This window comes from Lygodium microphyllum, chromosome 4 (genome assembly GCF_053477565.2).
Source record: "Lygodium microphyllum isolate KBCC chromosome 4, Lygodium_microphyllum_v1.1.10, whole genome shotgun sequence".
NCBI lineage: Eukaryota > Viridiplantae > Streptophyta > Polypodiopsida > Schizaeales > Lygodiaceae > Lygodium > Lygodium microphyllum.
Window position 1 is genome coordinate 6311206 of NC_141138.1, and position 23616 is coordinate 6334821.

Genomic DNA, 23616 nt, shown 5'->3' on the forward strand with positions numbered 1-23616 from the left:
TTATCGGAGGCAAATGTTGCTTAGGGATATAGAAAACCTTAATGAACGTTCGTAGCAAATTTCATCGTGGCTTTTGCTTTGAGCTCATTTTGTTGTTGTTTGGCGATGTAAATATTCACTTAATATAACAAAACACATTATTAAAAACCTTTCTTGATTGACTTGTTAAGCTCAAATCCTTTGTTACGATAACCAATACTGCATATAGTTGCTGTCATTTAAAAAAATAAAGCCTTCACCATGTTGCAAAACATCTTTCCAAAATTGAATTGATACAAAACATTTAAGAAAAACAACTCGCCATAACCCTTCTGAAGATCCATATTGATGAAATGAATACTTACCACCCTTTTTTCAGGTCACAATTAATCCTCAGCATAATATTCAAGATAACATTATGTATGTTCGAGAAATGGACAAACCTATATTGCCTAAGACAAACAAGTTTAGGCAAAATGAACTTTCTTCTTCAAGAAAGGAGCCATAACCTTATAAGACATATGAAGTATGGTTAGATGCCTCTATTGATTTGGCTTGCTTCTCTCGACCTTTAGGAAGCAATTTGATAATGCATTGGTTAATCAACTTAGACATCATACTCGAAGACCTAAAGTGGTTAAGCATCTTGCATAAATATGCACCACATACACTTCTCAATCAACCAAAAAGAAAGCATCTTGCATAAATTAACACCATATACATCCCACAACTCAACTAAAATGAGCATGTTGCATAGATTAGCACCACATACAGCTTGAAACTCAACATAAAATTCAAAGGGAAAACCATTTGACCTTGGACCCATATCCCACTTTGTCCAAGTTAAATGGTTTCTCAATTAGGACAAATGACCCCTAGACCTAAGGCAGGTTACACATTAGGCCCAAATTGGCCTTAAAACTATTTGCTGTGTTGTTTAAATATAGAGTGCAGGTGTCTTAATGGTTGGAGCTTCAAACTGTGATTGGACAAAGGTTCAAAGTCTGACATGCACCACATACTCTTTTGAATGGAAGTGCTTGTCCTTATCCCCCTCTTTGGGTGGGGGCTTGCTCCTTAGATACAGGATCTCCTTTGCCCAAACTTGTCCATCATGCACATACGTAGAGCGAAGCATAACAGGCACATCAATGCAACAATCCTTATATTTTAGCATTCAATTGTCCACAGGTGCTTGGGCATTGACATGACTAGCCTATGAATTCTCAAAATTTTGCATGAGCCATGGTTTTTTACACACGTGCAATGTTAGGGGAGTCTCACACGGACGTCTCTTGACCCAAATTAGACTCAAAGAATAAAACGAGCACATGTAAACTCAGTCAGATGATGTGACATCCATCCATCCATCCATCCATAATAATAATAAGATGATGTGACACCCAGACATCCATCCATCCATCCAATTAGTTGCACCCTATGGGTTGGAGACAGCGTATGGAACTCGGAGGGAGGAAAGCGAGTCGGAGTCGCACACGTCACATGGAAACATGCCCCTTCCCTAACAAGAGGAAAAAAAAGGAACTAAAAACAAGGGGAGAGGCCGGGGGCACATACGACGCTGTTCTCTCTCTTTTTGGTCGGTGTTTGGCTCTACGCGATCGCCACTAGACTCCAGATTCCAGATCATTGCGTCTCTGAGAGAGAGAGAGAGAGAGAGAGAGAGAGAGAGCGAGCGCCGAGCTGCAGTGGAAGAAAGGGGGAGGAGGAGGAGGAAGGAGGGAGATCGCAGCCATGGTGGCTGCCAAGCATGAGGTTGCTGCCGGCCACACAGCCGCCGCCGCCGCCCAGCAGATCCTTCCCATGGCCGCCTCCTCGCTCCTTCCCCGCCGCATCCTTTTCCACCCTCCCTTCAAATCCTCCTCCTCTGCCCCATCCTCCTCCCTCACCCCCCTCAATGACCCCTCCCTTTCCGTTGATCCCCTTGCTGATGCCCATACCCGCTCCGTCCAGTCCTCATCGGCTGCCCTTGACTCCCGGCCCACAGAGGAGCTCTGCCCCATCTATTTGGAAAGCACGCCTCTGCAGAGAATTGTGAGCCAGCTGCATCATCCTTCTTCTCCGTTGCACAGCATAATCTCATGTTTTGTTCATCTATGTGCTCCTTCGTCTTCTTGTCTATTCATTTCTCACTGTGGTTTTTGATGATCTCCTTGTTCAATGCAGGGTGCTGGTTTGTCCAATCTAGGGAACACATGCTTTTTGAACTCAGTACTGCAATGCCTCACATATACCCCACCTCTAGGAGCCTATCTCGGAAGCGGGACGCATAAGGCCACATGTAAGGACAGACTCTCTCAGAAGTGCATTGATTAGTAGTAATAGGTCTCAAATTCAACATGATGTTTTTGCAGGCTTGCATGCAAATCATTTTAATTGACATTCCAGTGTTTTGGATAGCTGAGGAGGAGTTTGTTCTAGGAATCACGTATTGTTGGCCCTGAGCTCTATAGGTTCTTCTTATCGTAAATCTCGTTTATGCCTCTTCACATTTACAATATTGCTTTTTGTGATGTGTACGCTTATATTATACTTTCACACTTTTGGATGATGTGAATGCTAGTGTATCATATATGTATGATCTGTCAGGGTAATACAGTTGAAGAGAAAGGTTCATGTCTACTTTGATGTGGAAACGAGGTCTGTTTTCAGTTTGCATAGTCAAGGCCGAAAATGAACCATTGATAATAGGTGGGTCTTAAAGTTTACAGAGTTTAGGACCAGAATGTGGCCTTGTGTAAAAGGAAGATTCATCTGCGAATATGTGCAAGGAAGCATTAGAAAGATAAATGAACACTTCACTACAATGCCTTCTATGAGAGTTGATCATCGAGTTATCAATATTTAAATAACCTTGTCACCAATTATTGAAGGTAGTAGTGGACTTGCTCAATCTTGGGGATACCTGTTGAGAGTCATTTCCTGTGCCACATGGCAGACTGCCACGACTGCAGTCGGCGGCTGACCTGATTATTTCAGGTATTTTCAGGCATTATTTTCAGCCTTTAAAAGGCTGAGTTTCCAGCAGTCTTGGCACATTGGCTCTGACAGATTTCGGCCTGCTGATGATGGAGATTGCTCTCGGGGCTGACGGAGATCGAGATCCTCGAGGTGGAGACATACGCAGATATTTTCTCTGCACCTGTATATAATTCTGCATCCTTATACAACATTCTTTACTGTAGATTTTCTATGTTTCACCGTCTCTTTCTCTCTGTCTCTTCTCTCTTTGTTCACTCTTTGTCATGGTCATTCGCTTCCGCATTGCTTCACTCTAACATGGTATTAGAGCATTGAAGGACTGACCTAGGGTGGACCTATCTCGAGAGGAGTTTTCAGCGCGACACAAGGCTGCGTTTTCGAAGTGCGAGCAGGTGGGCTGTGCATCAGAACAAGGCTGAGACGAGCGGGTGTGCGAGAAAAGAGAAGATTTGCTGAAGCTGTTGCTGCTGTTTTTTTTGCTGTTAGAGAAGGAAGAAGGCTGCGTTTTTGGTCTTCAATTGCAGATTTTACATTTTCATCGCCTCCGGCGGGTAAAGAAGGAAGGGGACGAGCGAACCTTAGCCCTAGAAGGTTGTATTTCCACTGTCAAAGGGGGTTGCTTTTTGTGTTTTGTGCAGGCATTGTAGGTGAAGGTGTCTTCTAAGGCCGAGATAGAGTTTCAGGCGATCATGGACCGGAAGATGCCTGTCCTACTGGCTCTTCCTTCCAATCAAAAGCTCAATGGTGAGAACTATCGCATCTGGTGGATCATGATGCTTGCCATATTGGAATCCTATGATTTGGCGGAACTTATTACGAAGGCTATCAACTGTCCTTTGCGAGACGAGTCTAGACTCTCTTTCAGCAAAGGCTCAGGCACACTGGGATAAACTCAATGTACACATTCACTCGTTTTTATTTCTCTCATGTATTATAGTTGTTATTACTCATATAGAGCATTTGACAGTGGCTGGGGAGATACGGTTGGAGTTGGATCAAATGTATAATTGGATGACCGTCATGAAGCGTATGTCTTTGGAAATGCAAATGAGGACTATGAGTGTCAATAAGTCTTCATCCATGTGGGAGCATATCAACAAGCTAAGGTAGCTTTAGATGGAGGTTCAAAATGCAGAGAAGGTGATTACTTTTAAAGACATGGTGATAACTCTCATTTCACAGTTATCACCTTATTTCAATGGTTTTTATTCCGGCCTAATTGGTTTAGGGCGGTCTGAGACTCTTCGGTGGGAAGAGTTGGTTTTTATGGTCTTGGACCAAGAGGAGCAATTAAAGGGAACCAATGCTTCGAAATCTGAAGCTCTAGTTGGTCAATCCTCTCAGAAGAAGGGGAAGGACCAAAAGAAGAAGGAAGACAAATCTAAGAAAGAAGACAAGGAGTCTACCTATCACATTTGTGGCAAAATATATCACTGGAAGAAGGATTGCCTCGACAAGGAGAAGAGAAGGACAAGAAGGAGAAATTTTCAAAGGATTCCGAAGGGGTGGTTTCTCCCTCATCAACTGCTTTTCTCTATTTAGAGGTGGTTGAGGATTCGACTAGGCCGGCTTCTGATGTTGCGTTGACTGCCCCATTTACTCGGGAGTGGATTGTTGACAGTGGTGCCTCTAGGCACATGACTTCTTCTTCAGCAAGTGTTACTCATTTGCGGCCTTCTCATAGTCAGATTCTTATTGGAGATAGTTCGTCTATTCCTATTCAAGGGAGGGTCAACATGTATCTTATTCCAGATGGGTGCAGTGGTGCTCATGCATTTGAGATACTTCATGTGGTGGCTTTAGGGTATCATCATTTCTCAGTGCAGAAGATTTGTGCCCTCAGTCTTTTGGTCGAGTTTGATGTGGATTCTTTTTGGATTTTTGATCGAGGATTGAGAGTGGTTCTTTCTTCAAGTTATAAGAGGAGAATGGAGTCTACAAGTTGTGGTCTTCTTCTACCTTAACTTCTCTTCTTCTTACCTATTAGACACAGTCTGAGCTTTGGGATGCTCCGTTTGGTCACCTTAATTATGAATACCTTCGGAAAGTGTCTAAGGATCAGTTTGTTCGAGGTTTGCCAGATATTGTGGTGAGTCAGCAACCTTGTGTATCCTGCATCCGTGGGAAGCAGACTTGTGATGTTGTTTCCAACAAGGCTTTGAGGTGGTCTTTAGAACCCTTGGAGCTTGTTTCCACCGACCCTTATGGACCGATGAGCACGGAATCCCTTCAAGGAAGTTTGTATTTCATGCTCATTATAGATGATTACAGCAAGTTGACATGGGTCTATTTTTTGAAGCTGAAGCCGGAGGCTTTCTCCAACTTCAAGGATTGGTTGCTCTTTGAGGAGAACCGATCTCGAGGCGGAAGCTGAAGACCTTACGATCGGATAAGGGCGGAGAATTTGTTTCTAATGAGTTTGCTTGGTTTTGTGCAAATTGTGGTATACACTAGGAGTTTGCCAACACAAACATCCCTTAGGAGAATGGCATTTTGGAGCGGAAGAATCGCAGTGTGATCGAGATGGTTCGTACTATGATGGAGCATCGTCAAACACCTCAGTGTTTATGGGCTGAGATTGTGGCTACTTCAATTAACATCCTTAATTGTTTCCCTACTTCGGCTGTTGTTGGTATAACACCTTTTGAGGCGTACTTTGAATCCAAGCTCAATGTTTCTTATTTCTGGGTGTTTGGGTGTGATGCTTATGTTTACATCTCGAAGACACAGCATGATAAATTTGAAGCGGTTTCCAGAAGACAGGTGTTTGTGGACTGTAGCTCGCAATCTCAAGGCTATTGATTGTATGATCTTGTTAAGTGGGATGCCTCCACGAGCCATGATGTTTGGTTCGTGGAGGTTTCAGTCCCAGAGGGGGGTGAGGATCACCTTGTACTTGGAGATCCCAGTGATAGTTGGGCCCCAGCGAGACTGTTCCTCTCGATCATGTGTCTCTTAAGGACTCTTTTTCGGATAAGGAGCCTACTACCCAACCACCGGATTCACCTTGTACTTGGAGATCTCAGTGATAGCTGGGCCCCATTGACTGTTACTCTCAAGCATGTGTCTCTTGAGGACTCTTTTTCGGATGAGAAGCCTACTATCCAGCCATCGGATTCACTGTCTAGTCCGTTGACGGTGGACCTTCCAGAAACTTCAGTAGACGGAGAGTGCCGAGGCGAGATTCGACCTCCTTCTCATTGGGCCCATGATACGCTTCGAGATTAGGGATCGAGGGGATCCTTGAGGAGTGGACACCGCAGGATGGTCCGCGGGGGTCACCGCGGCACTGTCAGAGATCATAGCCTGTTTAGGCAGCTGCACAGTCAGCAGCAGCAGTCGGACCAGCTGCTGCACAGTCGGACTGTGCAGTCGGACTGCCACGTGGCAGTCCGACTGCCTGCAGCCGATTTATTCTGGCTGCGCCCTATTTTGGCGCCCCATTCCAGGCAGTTTTTCGCCTATTTATTGCTGACGTTTTCAGCAGTCTGGCGATCATTCTCTGTCGCAGATTACAGACCGGTGCCGTGCAGATCTCTGTCTCTGTTCGCAGATTTCAGACAGCAGACAGTGCAGACTGCAGCAGACTTCGAGGTGGACAGCAGGTCGCATCGTCGAGGTGGAGACACGCAGTCCAGCGCACTGCGCCCGTGTATATCTTTGTATTCAGCATTCTTTATACAGCAGATCTTCAGTGTACATTGTCTCTTTCTCTCCCTTCTCTCTCTGCGTTCTCTCTCTCTCAGTCCTACGCTTCCGCACCGCTGCACTCTGACATGGTATCAGAGCAGTGTTTGAGGGTTGACTGAGCGCAGAATCAACCTGAAGAGGAGATTCCATCGCGACACAAATTTGCGTTTTTTGCGTTTAAGGGCAGACAGGAGGGCTGCGCCTTGGAAAAAGGCTGAAACGAGTGTGGGCGCACAGGAAAGGAGTACAGGTGGTGGATTTGCTGCTGTTTACTGCTGTTTGACGCGGAGAAAGTTTGAGTTTTCAACCTAAAAGTGCAGGTTTTGCTTTTTCATCGCCTCCGGCGGGTGAAGAAGCTTCGGGACGCTGAAGAGCCTTAGCAGGCTGAGTCTACTCAGTCAGAGGGGGCTGCTTTTGCGTTTGAGAAGGCATTGCAGGTGAAGATGTCTACAGAGATGGACCTGGAGTTCCAGGCGATTATGGACCGGAAGGTGCCTGTCCTACCGGCTCTTCCTACAGATCAGAAGCTCGACGGCGACAACTACCGCATTTGGCGCGTTATGATGTTGGCCATTCTGGAGTCCTATGATTTGGCGGAGTTGGTACAGGAAGATATTGACCGGCCTTCGGTAAGAGATGAGTCCAAACTCTCTTCCGATGCTCGTGCGGAGTTGGCCAGGGCCCAGTCTCATTGGGACAAACTGAAAGCCAGGATTCGATCCTTTCTCTTTCTATCATGCACTACAGCCGTGATCGCTCACATCGAGCACTTGACGGTGGCTCGTGAGATATGGCTGGAGCTTGATCAAATGTACAATCGGATGACCCTGATGAAGAGGGTTTCTTTGGAGGTTCAGATGCGGACCTTGTCCGTCAATAAGTCTTCTTCGCTAAGGGAACACATTAACAAGCTAAGGCAGCTACAGATGCAGGTTCAGAATGCGGGGAAGCCGATCTCCTCCGAAGACATGGCGATTACACTCTTGTCCCAGTTGCCGCCACGATTCGGTACATTTTACTCTGCTCTTATTGCTTCGGGGCGAGAGTCTACTCTTCGGTGGGAGGAGTTGGTTCCTATGGTCTTGGACCAAGAGGAACAGTTAAAGGGACAGAATGCTTCCAAGTCGGAGGCGTTGACAGGTCAAGCCTCTCAGAAGAAGGGGAAGGACCAAAAGAAGAAGAAGGGGGATAACAAGTCCAAGAAGGACAAGGAGAAGGACAAGGACAAAGACTCCACATGCCATATTTGTGGAAAGACTGGCCATTGGAAGAAGGATTGCCCTGACAAAGACTCGAAGGACACCAAGAAGAAGGAAACCAAGGATTCTGGAGCGGTGGCTGCACCCTCATCAGCTGCATTTCTACACTTAGTTGGCATTGAGGACGCTTCACCGAATGCTTCTGATGCTGCGATGGCGGCTTTCCAATCTCGAGAGTGGATTATTGATAGTGGTGCCTCACGGCACATGACTCCTTCATCAGATGGTGTTGTCCAGCTGCGACCTTCGCGTGGGCAGGTTCTCATTGGAGACAGCTCTTCAGTTTCTATTGCAGGTCGGGGTAAGATGCAGCTTATTCCGGATGGACGAGGTGGCACCCATACTTCAGAGGTTTTGCATGTACCAGGATTGGGGTACCATCTCCTTTCAGTCCATAAGATTTGTTCCCTTGGTCTTCTGGTGGAGTTTGACAGTTCTACAGTGCGAGTCCTTGATCGTGAATCGAGGAAGGTTCTATCATCTGGATATGAGGAGAACGGCATTTACAAACTGAAGTCTTCCACTGCCCTCTCCACTCTTCTTCTTACCTCACAGTCACAGTCTGAATTATGGCATGCTAGGTTTGGTCATCTGAACTATGACTATCTTCGGAAGGCGTCACGGGGACAGCTTGTTCGAGGGTTGCCGGATATAGTGGTGAGCCAGCAGCCATGTGTCTCCTACATAAGGGGGAAGCAGCATAGGGATGCCATTCCCCACACCGCTTCGCGGCGGTCTACTTCACCGATGGAGTTAGTATCTACGGATCTATGTGGCCCTATGAGGAATGAGTCCCTGCGTGGGAGCTCGTACTTCATGCTAATCGTGGATGACTATAGCAGGTTGACATGGGCCTATTTTTTGGCACTAAAGTCAGAAGCTTTCTCGCACTTCAAGGATTGGCTTCTCTTTGAGGAGAAGCGATCAGGCCGGAAGTTGAAGACCTTGCGATCCGACAAGGGAGGTGAATTTGTCTCTAATGAATTTGCTCGGTTTTGTGCAGATAGAGGAATTCACCAGGAGTTTGCCAATACGAATACTCCACAAGAAAATGGTATTCTCGAACGGAAGAACCGCAGTGTGATCGAGATGGCGCGCACCATGATGGAGCACCGACAGACCCCCCAGGTTCTGTGGGCCGAGGCTGTGGCTACTGCAGTCCACATTCTTAACCGATCTCCTACTTCGGCCGTGGAAGGGATGACTCCATTTGAGGCGTATTTTGGGTCGAAGCCAGATGTTTCTTACTTTCGGGTCTTTGGGTGTGATGCCTATGTTCACATTCCCAAAGCTCACCGTGACAAATTCGAAGCGGCTTCCCGCAAACAGGTATTTGTTGGCTACAGCTCCCAGTCCCAAGGCTACCGACTCTATGATCTCGTCAAGCGGGATGTATATACTAGCCGTGATGTGCGGTTTGTGGAGGTTCCGGCTTCTTCAACGGGTGAGGAGCATCCCGTTCTTGGAGATCCAGGGGAGAGTTTGGCTCCTTCTACAGTTCCACTGGAGCCTGTGCCGTTTGATTATGATTCTGTTTCTGACACAGAGTCTACTGTTCCACCGGATCCTTCTGAGGAGTTACCACTGGTGGACATTCCAGAGTCTTCTACTGATGGAGAACGAAGAGGGGAGGTTCGGCCTCCTCCTCGCTGGGCCCGTGACACACTCCGTGATTCAGGGATCGAGGGGGTTCCTGAGGAGTGGGGACCGCAGGATGGTCTGCGGCGGTCACGGAGGCACCAGGCGCATTCTTCGGAGCTTGTGTGCTCCAATTATTGTTTGATGTCCCGAGTTATGCAGGATCGAGAGCCCACCTCCGTGAAGGAGGCTTTACAGTCCGCCCCATGGAAGAAAGCTATGGAAGCTGAGTTGGAGGCTATTGAGAGGAATGGCACTTGGTCACTTGTGCCACGCCCCCCGAAGAAGAAGGTGATTGGAGTCAAGTGGGTCTTCAAGACCAAATATCTCAGTGATGGTACTTTGGATAAGCACAAGGCTCGCCTTGTTGCTAAGGGTTTTGCCCAGCGCCCAGGGATTGACTGTCATGACACCTTTGCCCCTACAACTCGTATGGCAACCATTAGAGCTGTTCTTGCTTTGGCTGGCCATAGGAGATGGCCTGTTTATCAGCTGGATGTGAAGTCGGCCTTCCTGAATGGTGATTTGAAGGAGGAGATCTACGTTGAGCAGCCTCCTGGCTTTGGTTCTTCAGATGGGAAAGTCTACAGGTTGAAGAAGGCCCTGTATGGTCTCAAGCAGGCCCCGCGAGCATGGAACGAAAAGATTGATTCATTCCTCCAATCTCAGTTGGGATATCGGCGGTCCAAGGCCGATCCGCAGCTGTATGTTCACACTTCCGAGGATGGTTGTGTGCTGTTTGTATTATATGTTGATGATTTGATTGTCACAGGTGATGATGCACACCAGGTCCAGGAGACAAAGTCAGCTTTACATCGGACGTTCGAGATGACGGATTTGGGGCTAGTCCATTTCTTTTTAGGACATGAGATTTTTCAGTCTCAGAGGGGGATCTTTCTCTCCCAACAGAGATATGTACAGGAGCTCTTGGTGTCTTTTGAGATGGAAGATTGTCGGGCCCTCTCTACTCCTATGGATCCGAACTGGAAGGCCACTTCCCACTCAGCTTCTCCTTTGGCGGATGGTTCCCGCTACCGACAGTTGATAGGGTCTTTGATTTGGCTTCTCAACACCAGGGTTGATCTATGTTTTGCTGTTGGGCTCTTGGCAGGGTTCATGAGTGAACCTAAGACGGTGCATTGGCAGGCTGCTCAGAGGATACTTCGGTATCTGAGGGGGACGTCTGATTTGGGGATTCATTACCCCGCAGGGACAGATGGGTCAGATCTTGTACTTGCAGGTTGGAGCGACTCGGATTGGGCCGGTGACGTGGACCACAGGCGGTCTCCAACAGGTTACTGTTTTACTTTGGGTGCAGGTGTTATTTCTTGGAGTAGCAAGAAGCAGCCCACGGTAGCCCTTTCGTCTACTGAGGCGGAATATCGGGCCGCATCTTCCACCACATGCGAGGTTGTGTGGCTTCGGAGACTGTTGGAGGAGCTTGGGTGCCCCCAGACTCGTCCTACATTGCTGCGATGTGACAATGAGAGTTGCATTGCCTTGGCAAGGAACCCTGTTTTTCATGCCCGGACGAAGCACATTGAGATCCAGTACCACTTCATCCGAGAAAAGCTTCTGGATGAGACCATCACTGTGGAGTATTGTAAGACGGAGGTTAATCTTGCGGATTTGTTTACGAAGGCGCTTCCTCAGGCTCTACTTCGGCAACATTCCAGATCCCTCAGGCTTCTGCCCTGTCCAGGCTCTGAGAGGGGGTGTCAGAGATCATAGCCTGTTTAGGCAGCTGCACAGTCAGCAGCAGCAGTCGGACCAGCTGCTGCACAGTCGGACTGTGCAGTCGGACTGCCACGTGGCAGTCCGACTGCCTGCAGCCGATTTATTCTGGCTGCGCCCTATTTTGGCGCCCCATTCCAGGCAGTTTTTTGCCTATTTATTGCTGACGTTTTCAGCAGTCTGGCGATCATTCTCTGTCGCAGATTACAGACCGGTGCCGTGCAGATCTCTGTCTCTGTTCGCAGATTTCAGACAGCAGACAGTGCAGACTGCAGCAGACTTCGAGGTGGACAGCAGGTCGCATCGTCGAGGTGGAGACACGCAGTCCAGCGCACTGCGCCCGTGTATATCTTTGTATTCAGCATTCTTTATACAGCAGATCTTCAGTGTACACTGTCTCTCTCTCCCTTCTCTCTCTGCGTTCTCTCTCTCTCAGTCCTACGCTTCCGCACCGCTGCACTCTGACAGGCACCAGGTACATACTATGGAGCTTGTTTGCTCTAACTACTATTTGATGTTTCGTGTTATGTAGGATAGAGAGCCTACATCAGTGAAGGAGGCTTCACAGTTTGATCATTGGCGGAAAGCGATGGAAGCCGAGCTGGAGGCTATTGAGCAGAATGGCAACTTGGTTCCTTGTGCCTCGTCCCTCTCATAAGAAGGTGATTGGTGCCAAATGGGTCTTCAAGACCAAGTACCATAGTGATGGCTCTTTGAACGAGCACAAGGCTTTCCTTGTTGCTAAAGGTTTTGCACAGCGCCTAGGTGTTGATTTCCATGATACTTTTTTCCCCACTGCTCGTATGGTGACTATTTGTGCTGTTCTTGCCTTGGCTGGTCGTCATAGATGGCTTGTTTTTCAGTTGAATGTGAAGTTGGCCTTCTTGAATGGTAATTTGAAGGAGAATATCTATGTAGAGTAGCCTCTTGCCTTTGGTTTCTCAGATGGGAAGGTTTACGGGTTGAAGGCCCTATATGGCCTGAAGCAGGCTCTGCGTGCTTGGAACAAGAACATTGATTTGTTTCTCCAAGCCAAGTTGGGATATTGGCGCTCTAGGGTTGATGTAATATCCCTCCTCGACTGCAAGCCATAGGAATCCCTCCTTTTTATTAAAGTTAATAGAAAATTTTTTAACCTTCCCCCCCCTCCCCCCTCCCCCCCCTCTCTGTCGTCGCGTTGAACAGGTGGCGGGAGGGGGGGAAGGAGGATGACGACGATGGACATGGCTCTTGCTAATAGTATAAACTGATAACTCATATTTAATAGATTGGGATCTTGAAGATATGCGTAGCTAGTACAAACAACGATCATAAGGGTTAAAAACTAAGATGCCTTGAGATCCGTCCGATAGCTACTATGTTTCATCACTCCAATTCAGGGTTGGGTTATTGATCATCGTAAGTGATCTATAGAACTTACGTCTTGTACAGTGTTTGAAACCTTAGCATATGCCTTAGCCAAAGGAAGGGAGTGTTAAGTAAATTTTACATAGAATTGCTCTTTGGCTCCAAGGGGGAGAGTGAATATGCAATGGAAATGTTATCGCGTCTATTCTTGCATTGCTTGGAAATACAATTGGTTTTGTTGGTTGATCAAGCAACGTCCTAAATGCTTCTATATTCAATTGTTTGTTGGTTTATCGTTTGGATGATTATTCCAAGTACTTGTGATTGATAGTAAATTCATGGCAAGGGTCTATGATGACAAATTGCCATGAGCGTAAATGAATGTTGTCTTGGAAAATGATATTAGGGCTGATTGCCTTGATTGTGCTTGATTCTTAACTGGATTAATTAAGGAAAGGATATTTTGCGCGGGTGGATAATCTCCAAGGTTACACCGCGCTTCAACTTGAGAAGGGCATTGCTCGATTCATGGGTTGAAGGTCGAGTGGTGTAAAGGCCAACCACGGAAATTGTGTCTCACTCCTAGGTCGCTTGTGGGTCAGGTGGAGCTCTGGACACCCCTTGCTTAGTCCGGAATGGAGTTGAAGACTGCCGTGAGTCCAACGTCTATGGCGCTGGAAGATCCTATTCTAGATAATGGATGGAAATTATGGTGCCATGTGATTTGGACCCGGTACTTCTGCTGGGTAGAAGGGATATATAATTTCTCCTGTATGGATAGGAGACAAAGATTAACTCGAAGATAAGTTAAGGAACTTGTTTGTCAAAATGATTGCTTGCTCTGTTTTCGTGTGTGTGCTGTAAATTATGCGAACGAACCTTGTTTCTTAAAAAGGCTTAATTAAGGAAGCTGATTTTAAATGTCACACATAAATGTGATAGGACCTAATTAGATAACTAAAGAACACCTATTGAGGGAAGTGGGTGGGCAGAATCCTTGACGGGTCTGTCCTACGACAGGGTGGTCCGAGAGAATTGGGAGGCTTCTCACAAGGTTTTATCGACAATAGACCCTTAGTAATTGTTAGGTTAGAATCCCGATTCATACCGTTTTAGAGAACTGGAATGGGGCTATATCCTATGGGCAGAGAGGTTGAGCAGTGCACCCCTCTCGTTTCCCATTCTCTTTGAATCAAGTGCGGCATGGATCTGCTTCGCCTTGGGTATCTTTGCGTAAAGTAGGATGTCTAGGACGTGATGCTAGAACGTTGTCAGGAGACCTTGACCACTAGGGACTCAAGTTTTAGGTCGATCCTAGTGGATTCAGCCGCGAACATTCCGTTGCAAGGCGGACTCGAGAAACCCTAGGTGAAAAATCCCATAACATTCCATGGGAGTCCCGAGCGGCGTCACTTAGATTCGTTTCTCGATGGATCGCTAAAAACGTGCCCGGACAATCGATAGGCGGGCACATTATAGTTGATCTGCAGCTGCCCAGAAGGTTGATGAGACGAAGGTAGTCCTACATTAAAAGTTTGAGGTGACGGATTTAGGACTTCTCCATTTCTTTTTGGGCCACGAGATTTATCAGTCTTAGAGGGGGATTTTCATCTCTCAGCAAAGATATGTACAGGAGCTCTTGGTGACTTTTGAGATGGAGGATTGCCGATCCATTTCTACTCCTATGGATCCGAATTGGAAGGCCACTTCACATGCAGATTCTCCTTTGGTGGATGCTACCCGCTACCATCAGCTAATTGGATCATTGATTTGGCTCCTCAACACATGGGTTGATCTATGTTTTGTTGTAGGTCTCTTGACTAGGTTCATGAGTGCACCTTAGCAGGTGCATTGGGAGGTTGCTCAGAGGATACTTCGGTTTTTGAGGGGGACCTCCGACCGCGGGATTTTCTATCTAGCAGGTACAAGTGCTTTTGATCTTATTCTTGCAGGTTGGAGTGATTCAGATTGTGTTGGCGATGTGGATCAAAGGCGGTCTACTACAGGTTATTGTTTTACCTTGGGTGTTGGTGCTATCTCTTGGAGTAGCAAGAAGTAGCCCGCGATAGCTCTATCTTTGACTGAGGTAGAGTATCGAGCTACGCCATCTACCACATGTGAGACTATGTGGCTTCGACGGTTGTTGGAGGAGCTTGGCTGCCCCCAGACTCGTTCTACTATTTTGTGGTGTGACAATGAGAGTTGCATTGCCTTGGCACAGAATCATGTATTCCATGCCTGAACGAAGCACATAGAGATCCAGTATCACTTCATTAGGGAGAAGCTTCGGGATGCAACCATTGATGTGGAATACTGTAAGATTGAAGACAATCTTGCAGATTTGTTTATGAAGGCACTTCCCTAGGCTTTACTTCACGGACATTCCAAATCCCTCCGTTTGTTACCTTGTCCAAGATTTGAGAGGGGGTGTTGCGAGTCATTTCTTGTGCCATGTCAGTAGTGCCACGTGGTAGACTGCCACATGGCAGCAGTCGGACTGTCCCACTGATTGATTATTTGAGGTATTTTCAGGCATTATTTTCAGCCTTTAAAAGGAGTTTTCGGCAGCCTTGGCACATTGTCTTTGACAGATTTCAGCCTGCTGATGATGGAGATTGCTCTCGGGGCTAACAGAGATCGAGATCCTCGAGGTGGAGACATATGCAGATATTGTCTCTGCACCCGTGTATAATTCTGCATCCTTATACAGCATTCTTCACTGCAGATTTTCTGCGTTTCACCGTCTCTTTCTCTCTCTCTCTTCTCTCTTTGTTCACTCTTTGTCACGGTCATTCGCTTTTGCATTGCTTCACTCTGACAATATCTGCCTTGAAATCTTGACCTTGATAGCAATGCACTTGTGAGTGCTATTGACGTTGGTCATAAGAACTTGATAGTCATTGTATTGAGGGTTACAGACACACAAAAAGAGGCCCCTTCTTGACAAGAATGGGATCTGTAGAGGTAGATATCAAACTTGTTGTAGAAAACGTACATATGTAACTACGAGGTGATTCGTGCATTGTTCTACATCGTTTGAGAATAGAAGATAAGGAAATCAGTGGCATAGCTCTTGCAACCAATCTTGTCCCTTGACTTTGGAAATATTTTGCGCGGATGGATCATCTCCAAGGTTATACTGCGCTTCAACCCGAGAAGGGCACTGCTCGATTCACGGGCTGAAGGTTAAGTGGTGAAAAGGCCAACTATGGAAATTGTGTCTCACTCCTAGGCCGCTTGGGGTCTGGACATCCCTTGCCTAGTTCGGAATGGAATTGAAGACTACCATGCGCCCAACGTCTGTGGCGTTGGAAGATCCTATTCTAGATAAAGGATGGAAATTATGGTGCCATGTGATTTGGACTAGTTACTTTTGTAGGGCAGAATGAAAATATAATTTCTTCTGTATTGTCAGGAGACAAAGATTAACTTGAAGATAAGTTAAGGAACTTGTTTGAACTTGTTTGTCAAAAGGACTGCTTGCTCTGTATTTGTATCCGTGATATAAATTACACAAACGAACCCTGTTTCTTAAAAGGCTTAATTAAGAAAGCTGATTTTAAATCACACATAAATGTGACAGGACTTAATTAGATAACTAAAGAACGTCTATTGAGGGAAGCGGGTGGGCGGAACCCCCAACGGGTCCATCCTACGGCAAGGTGGTCCTAGAAAACTAGGAGACTTCTCATAAGGTTTTATTGACGTCCCGACCCTTAGGAATTGTTAGGTTAGAACCCGATTCATGCCATTTTAGGGGACCGGAATGGAACTATGACCTATGGGCAGAGAGGTTGAGCGACGCATCCCTCTTGTTTCCCATTCTCTTTGAACCAAGTGCGGCATGGGTCTGCTTCGGCTTGGGTATCTTTGCGTAAAGTAGGATGTCCAGGACTTGACGTTAGAATGCTGTCAGGAGACCTTGACTACTAGGGACCCAAGTTTTAGGTCGATCCTAGTTGGTTCGGCCGCGAACGTTCCATTGCAAGGTGGACTCGAGAAACCCTAGGCGACAAACTCCGTAACATTCCATGGGAGAGCCGGGCGGTGGCACTTAGATTCATCTCTTGATGGATCGCTAAAAACGTGCTTGTACAGGCGATAGGCGGGCACGTTACAGGGTCTCCCTTTTATAGCGTGCGAAGATGGTCAAGTTGGCCTAAACCACGTACCTATTAACCTTTGCCAATCAGATATAGAATATTTCTTTTATTGTTGGTTTAGGAGCATTTCCTTGAAACCCTCGCTAGGGAGGACCATTGGTTCCTCGAAGAACCCCCTAGCTAGGGGTGATGGTCTTGAAATAGGGGTCCTTGGAACTTCCACACCTTATTGTTGAGAAATCCTTTACCCTTCACCCGCAGGTGGTTCGTGGCTATCTTCATCATCTTCCTTGTGCTACGGCACCCTTGTTCCCTTCTATCACATTCACTCCATGATTCAGATCTTCATCATTCCATTCATCTGAGTTTCTTCTCTCTTCTCTTCTCTTCTCCATGTTTGCCGAGTTCACTCCGTGTTTCTCCCTGCCAACCCTACTGTCTTGCTGGTACGTCATCTTTTGGCACTTGCAACTCGATGTGGTATACCTCGAGTTTCTACCAACTAAATGACTCTATCTAGCCTAAATGCTAGATCCACAAAGGTTGTGTTTTTTCCATATTGTTGAGAAACCCTTCACCTTTCACCCACAGTTTGCGTTTTTGCGTTTAGGGTTTGCAGCCCCAAAAAGGGCCGCCATCCTTGACTGACTGTGCCTATTTATAGGCCACTCTCTCATTCATTCCTTACGGCTGATTCATTCAGTCCGTCACCTCTTCTCTCCAGCCTCTCCACTATCCTTACACCCCTTTAGGAGGACATTGCGGTTTGTGGTTCGTGGCTGTCTTCATCATCTTCCTTGTGCTACGGCACCCTTGTTCCCTTGTATCACATTCACTCCATGATTCAGAACTTCATCATTCCATTCATTTTTTCTCTCTTCTCTTCTCTTCTCCATGTTTGCCGAGTTCACTCCGTGTTCCTCCCTGCCAACCCTACTGTCTCGTTGGTACGCCATCTTTTGACACATATGACATACAAGTTGGGACCCTTTTTTTTTAATATGCAAGGAACCAAGTATTGTTTTGACAAAGGAAAGACTTTAGAAAGGATGATTCCAACTTCATGATGTCATATCAAGGTAAGTAGATCTTTGATTGGATAGTTGATTGACTTGCTTGACTTGCTTTCCTTTTATATAAGGATCTATTTGTATGCTTCATGGTTATGTCCCTAGAGTAGTTTTCTTATCCATTGGATAGGCCTGTTCATACTCATGGTGGATGTGCTTCTATTTAAGGTGGAGGTACTCTTGTTCCTTGGATTTCTTTTGAATTTTCATTTGCTTGCCACCTCTCTAGCTTGTGCTGAAGGAAGCTAGCCTCAAGGTTCAGTTTGAGCCTTTGCTTGAGTCTTTGCTTTGCACAATCGCTGCATCCTGATAATTTCCCCCCCACTTTTTTTGGGTTGAATTTCTTTTTCTTTTTAAGGTTTGAGCCTTTGCCTCACACAATTGCTGCATCCTGATCGCTCTCCTCTTTTTTTTTTTTTGGGGGGGGGGGGGGGGAGGATTTTTCTCTTTGAGGACTTGAAGGGCTTGATTCTCCTTTCTAAATGTAGATGGCTTCCTTGGGGTTTTGCATTTACTAACTTCCCTTGTTGAAGTAGTCATCACTAGAGATGAAGGTGGGAGAAAAAGTCCATTGACTGAGTGAGTGTATGAACCAACTGACACAGCAGCTTACATATAGGCAAGGGGACCTAAAAAATATCTAGAAGGCATCTTTGGGCCAAAAATAGGACATGACCAAAGATGAACCGATGAAGACCAAATTGACCTAAGTGACTAACACTAGACAAAGCCCCCAATGTCTCTATGGGTTCATGATCATGACCGCTAACTCCCCCACTTAGATCTTGGGTGTACTTGAACCCCAAGGAGCACAAATGAGGAAGAAGTGAAGGCAATGGAAGAGCCTTCATGAAGAGTGATGGTAATGTGGTGGCAATGTAGTAGTATTGTAGGTGGCTGCACTGGCGGTGGCAGAGCTGGAAACAAGGCATTGGCAGATAGAAAGGGAAGACATGCATGGTAGAAGATCATTGGGAGGATGTTGGAGGAGGGATGAAGAATCTAGAGATGAGAAAGAGATGGCTCCTCCTGGCCTATTGGTTGGCAGGGACAAGAATGCCAATGCTGAGCAGATAAGACAAGCAATTTGGGTGGAGAAAAGATAATTTTGTTTGGTTATTGGAGAACTTGGAACATACCATGTTAAAGTGATCTATTTAATGTTTAGGGTCATAGTTGTTCCATTTGTTTTTTGAATACACATTTCAGAGGTGGTCACAATCTAAAATTTATTGACTTCTCTTTGGGCCTCAAAGTTATCTCAACTTTAAAAAAAACTTGTGATGATATTTTTGAGTCAATTGTGCACATTAGACTTGAAATTAACGTGTTTCATTAGAACTGATAGAGATGTTTTGTTGTGTACATAGGTCGCTTGGCAGGATTTTGTGCCATGTGCGCCTTGGAAAGTCATGTGAAGCAGGCTTTATCATCTACTGGAAGAACTGTTTCACCGACTCATCTTGTTAAGAATCTGCGGTGTATCCTAGTCTTTACTGTATATAAAAGTTGCAAACTCTTACATACACTTATTTGTTGTTAACATTTGTGTCCGGGATATAGGTTGTTCTCTTGAATCTTTATTTGCTAGGCATCTCTCGGTCATTTCAAATGTATCGGCAAGAAGATGCTCATGAGTACATGAGGTATTTAATTGAGGCTTTGCAGAAGTGCTCCTCCAATGAAATTTCAAGTGGCATTTCTTTGGTGTGTCAGAAGAGTCTGATTCAAAATATTTTCGGTGGACGACTCAGAAGCCAGGTAAGATATGGTGTGGCATATCATAAGCTGTTGAGGATCTATTGATTGTTAGCAGGTGCAGATAATGTTTACCATATTGATCAGTCTGTGGTGACTTATTCAGGTGAAGTGTACACAATGCTCGCATTGCTCTAATACATATGACCCATTTCTGGATCTCAGCCTTGAGATAGTGAGAGCGGAGTCGTTGTTGAAGGCCCTGTCACGATTTACAGCAGTTGAAGTGCTAGACGGGGACAACAAGTACCAGTGTAGCAGGTGTAAGATTAAAGTTAAAGCTCTGAAGCAGTTTACAATTGACAAAGCTCCTCATGTTTTAACAATTCAATTCAAGCGATTTAGTAGCTCTGGAGGATTTGGAGGCAAGATTGACAAAAAGGTTCATTTTGATCGAACCTTAGATTTGAAACCATTTGCTAATGTTGAGAAGGTAATGATTTTAAAACCCTGTTAATTAAAAAAAAAAAAACTTATGTTCAAGATGTCGTACATTTTAATGCTTACTGTAGGCCTTGGAAGACTGCTAATTCTAATCCTTCTGTGCGCAGGATGAAGAGCTGAAATACTCTCTTTATGGAGTCTTAGTTCACTCTGGCTGGTCAACTCATTCTGGCCATTACTTCTGCTTTGTCCGTACTGCAATGGACATGTGGCACATTCTTGATGACAGTCGGGTACTTTTCTGCTTCTCACAGGCTTTAAGTTTTCTTGCTTTTGGTTTGGAGTCCTTATCTGAGAGCATGCAGTTGCACCAGACCACTTTTGTGAAGGCTAACCAGTTCAACTTTATATATCAATTGACTCTCAGGTATCGCAAGTTAGTGAAAAGACGGTTTTTGAACAGAAGGCCTACATACTCTTCTATGTTAGAGAGACTTCCAACATGACCAAATCAAATGAAGTTGCTGGTCCATCTCCCAGTGCAAATAATAGAGCTGCAGATAGTGACATAATGAAGACAGGTGTTCATAGTGGTACCCTGGCAGATGCAGTTCCCAGTCTATCTCCCAATGCAAAAAAGAATAACATTTTACATAATGATCTACTTATGAATGGGCAAGTTCAAAGTAATCCCGGGATTTTAGACAGCTCAGGGGGGTATGCTATCAATCACAGTAAGATGAGTGTCAGTTCATCTTTGGATGGAGATGGCAGTGGGGTCAAGAAGAATGTGGATTGTATTGTTGGTGTGACCAACAAGAATGTGGAATCTTCTCGTGTCAGAAATAATTATGAGAGGCCTTTGCAACAAGTCTTGGATCAAGATGATTGTAACAATCAGCCTTTAAGTGGGAATTGTCGAAATGGTCAGAGTTCAGTGTGTGAGAATTCACAACAAGCAGAGGGTACAAAGAGGGATCAACAGACTTTTGATGCTAGCGGTCCTGCTTTGAGGAGTGCTTTCTTAGAAGTAGCCGGTCAGCATGCTTTGAACATCCTTTCCATGTGTGCAGACTTTTGTTTCTGGTCTTGTTTTTGGTCTCCACTTTAGCATGCCCTTGTATGTATGTCAATCATCAAGATTTTGCAGTGCCCCGCTGGAGTGAAGAAGAGGGATTTAAAGGGGGTGAAGACAAGGTTAATAACCTGCCTGATGAAGTAGAGGCTTCCTGTGGCTATGTTTTGGATGATTGGTGAGTTGAAGTGTTGTTTGTTGAAAGTCAAAGGAGGAATTCTATGTACTTTCCTGATAAGAAAGGTTTCCTGTCAGGGATGAAGAGTATGATCGAGGTAAACGCAAAAAGGTTCGGAAAAAGATGGGGGGAGATGAAGTTACCCATGATTTTGAGGGTCCCATGTATCCCAATAAGAGGAGGAAAATGAAGCAAATGATAAGTAACCAAGCAGCCTTGGCCTCACATGACCAAAAGCATTCTCAGGGTAGCAACCTATTTCAAGACGTGGTTGCAACAAAATCAAAGAGAGTGAATATTCGGCTGAAAAAGTTCAAGAAGAGGTCTCATGCATTAGGCTACAAGAAAATGTTTTTCAGAAGGCCTTTTCTCAAGCATATCTGACATAGGATGGTCATTGTATGAATAAAATGAAATACGGTTCCATCTCTTTGCAGCATCACTAAAAGGTATGTGATGTTTGGAAAATCAAACGAGAGCATGGTAGAATTGGAAACATCTCTAGATCAGCAAGTTTGTAAAACTGTCAGAGCTGATTAGAACTAAGGGATGTTTGTGACATGTTTGCAGTGATTCTGTCAATGTGAATGTAGCTTATCAGGACTTTCTCATTTATTTATTTATTTTTGGTGTTCAGTTTTGCTATGGATGTAACACATGGATATCAGTGAAGAGGTGGTAATTTTTTTCCAACCAAGGCCTTTGGGGTACTGGAACCTACTGCATGTCTGCAAGTTCACCATATATATGGTTTACATTCAAATTTTTTTCTTCCCTTAGTTCTGGATGATTGTAATCAGAACAGAGTGTATGTTTGTCTTGGACAGTTTTATTTTCTGTAGCAAAATTCTTTGAGGCTACCCAAGGTTATAATGCAATTGGGTGGTGCTAGCCCACAACAGTGAGAATATGCTGTTGAATTATTTACAAAGTCATGGCAAACGGAAGTAATGGATGCACGGGTTACCTAGGATATAGGTTTTTGCAAATTAACAGAGTTTCCTTAATCTATCTGGCTGACAATTAATTATTCTGCTTGTCATTTCAAGATTGATACAGCTCACCTTTTCTGTTATTGTGGGTGCTTCGCTACCCTGTATCACAAGTGCATTTCTTTATCTTGTTCTATACTTGTGGGGGCTTTGCTGTCCTGAGTTGCAAGGACATTTTGTCATCTTGTTTCTACTACTAGATGTGCATAGATTTTTATGCGACTGGAGATGCACAGCCCAGGGTTTCAACTCACACACCTTCAACTGACACAAACAAACTGAGCGACGATCCCATTGGACATCTTGTTTCTACTGTTGGTCTCACTCAGTGTACGATGGTACATGTACAACCTGGCTAGAAGAGTATGTGTTGGTTGAGATATGAACAGATTAATTTAACTGTAGAATTGAGATGAAGATAGCTTACTTTAGAGCTGAGTTATGAGTAGTAGTATATGCAGTCCTTTTACTAAATTGTGACATAGAAGTAGTATATGCAGTCCGTTTAGTAATTTGTGGCTTAGAAGTATTACTACTGTCATCGGTAGTGTGACTGTGAGGTTTCTAAGTCAGAAGCTGTGTACCTTAAGTGGAGAAAGCTTATTTTCAGCATGTCAGGTAATCAGCTGTATTGACATTACAGTTGAGAAGCCACTTTCTTGCAACATTATGCTGTGGTCTTCGGTCAGCATGTCAGCAAATGCTGTTAAATTGGGATCTGCTTATAGCTGGTCAAGTGGCTAAATTTTGGCCCTCTGCTACCTCTATTCACAATGAAAGTATGACACTGTTTGGTATCGAATCTGTTTTTATTTATTTTTGATAGCGCATCAAATTTTAAGCTAGTCTGCTATCTCCATTAGGTTTTTAACATTTTTCCACCCAAGAAGTGTCGAAGCAAAGGTTAGAACAGTTATCAGTGTCCCCTTTTTGGTAAATTTTGAGATAGAGTGACCAATTTAAGGGATTATATCTTGGGTATGATGACACTAGTGTGTTTAGTAGCCAGGATATACGCCTTGAGCATAGAAAGGATATATTAAAAACCCATGAATTAGTTAAGCTTGAGCTACAAAGTCCATGTATAAGTTTTGCTCCAAAGAGCCACCATCATGTGGACTAGATCTTGAGAAAGTGATTACCATTGGCCAATATGGCTTGTAGCTCACTCTCACATGCTGTCTCTATGTATCTCTGATGTTTACTTGAGACTAATCAATAGCACATCCAACAATGTTTCATTGTGGATCCATGGTAGGCAATGCTACCATGAAAAGCATCCTAATTTGAATAACATGATATAAAACCACCATGCAACTTAGTCATAGACAATCAAATGAGGTGGTCATATATTTTACCTCATGTCAAGTATGTTATCAACATGGAATGGTGAAAACTCACAAGAA

At 45.0% G+C, this 23616-nt stretch overlaps 1 protein-coding gene and 1 long non-coding RNA gene across 5 annotated transcripts; both read left to right on the forward strand.

Moving 5' to 3' along the window:
- The first annotated feature begins 1578 nt into the window (after positions 1–1578).
- Positions 1579–21997, forward strand: LOC148036765 (ubiquitin carboxyl-terminal hydrolase 23-like). 3 transcript variants are annotated; one of them, XR_015690504.1, is made up of 10 exons: positions 1581–2034; positions 2167–2281; positions 19194–19304; positions 19415–19584; positions 19688–20014; positions 20133–20258; positions 20393–21002; positions 21116–21218; positions 21296–21667; positions 21856–21997. XR_015690504.1 is itself a non-coding variant. In XM_087675642.1 (9 exons), the coding sequence occupies exons 1-9, from the start codon at positions 1735–1737 to the stop codon at positions 21600–21602; spliced, it is 2169 nt and encodes a 722-aa protein (XP_087531768.1). In that variant the 5' UTR covers positions 1581–1734; the 3' UTR covers positions 21603–21849. The 3 variants fall into 3 exon arrangements, 2 of the variants coding, with proteins under 2 accessions (XP_087531769.1, XP_087531768.1); XM_087675642.1 differs by lacking the exon at positions 21856–21997 and having other exon boundaries at positions 21296–21849; XM_087675643.1 differs by lacking the exon at positions 21856–21997 and having other exon boundaries at positions 1579–2034; positions 20393–21438.
- Positions 2382–4658, forward strand: LOC148036766 (uncharacterized). 2 transcript variants are annotated; one of them, XR_015690506.1, is made up of 4 exons: positions 2382–3374; positions 3469–3879; positions 3950–4122; positions 4211–4658. It is a non-coding gene; the product is annotated as an uncharacterized LOC148036766 (long non-coding RNA). The 2 variants fall into 2 exon arrangements; XR_015690505.1 differs by having other exon boundaries at positions 2382–3879.
- Positions 21998–23616: the final 1619 nt, after the last annotated feature.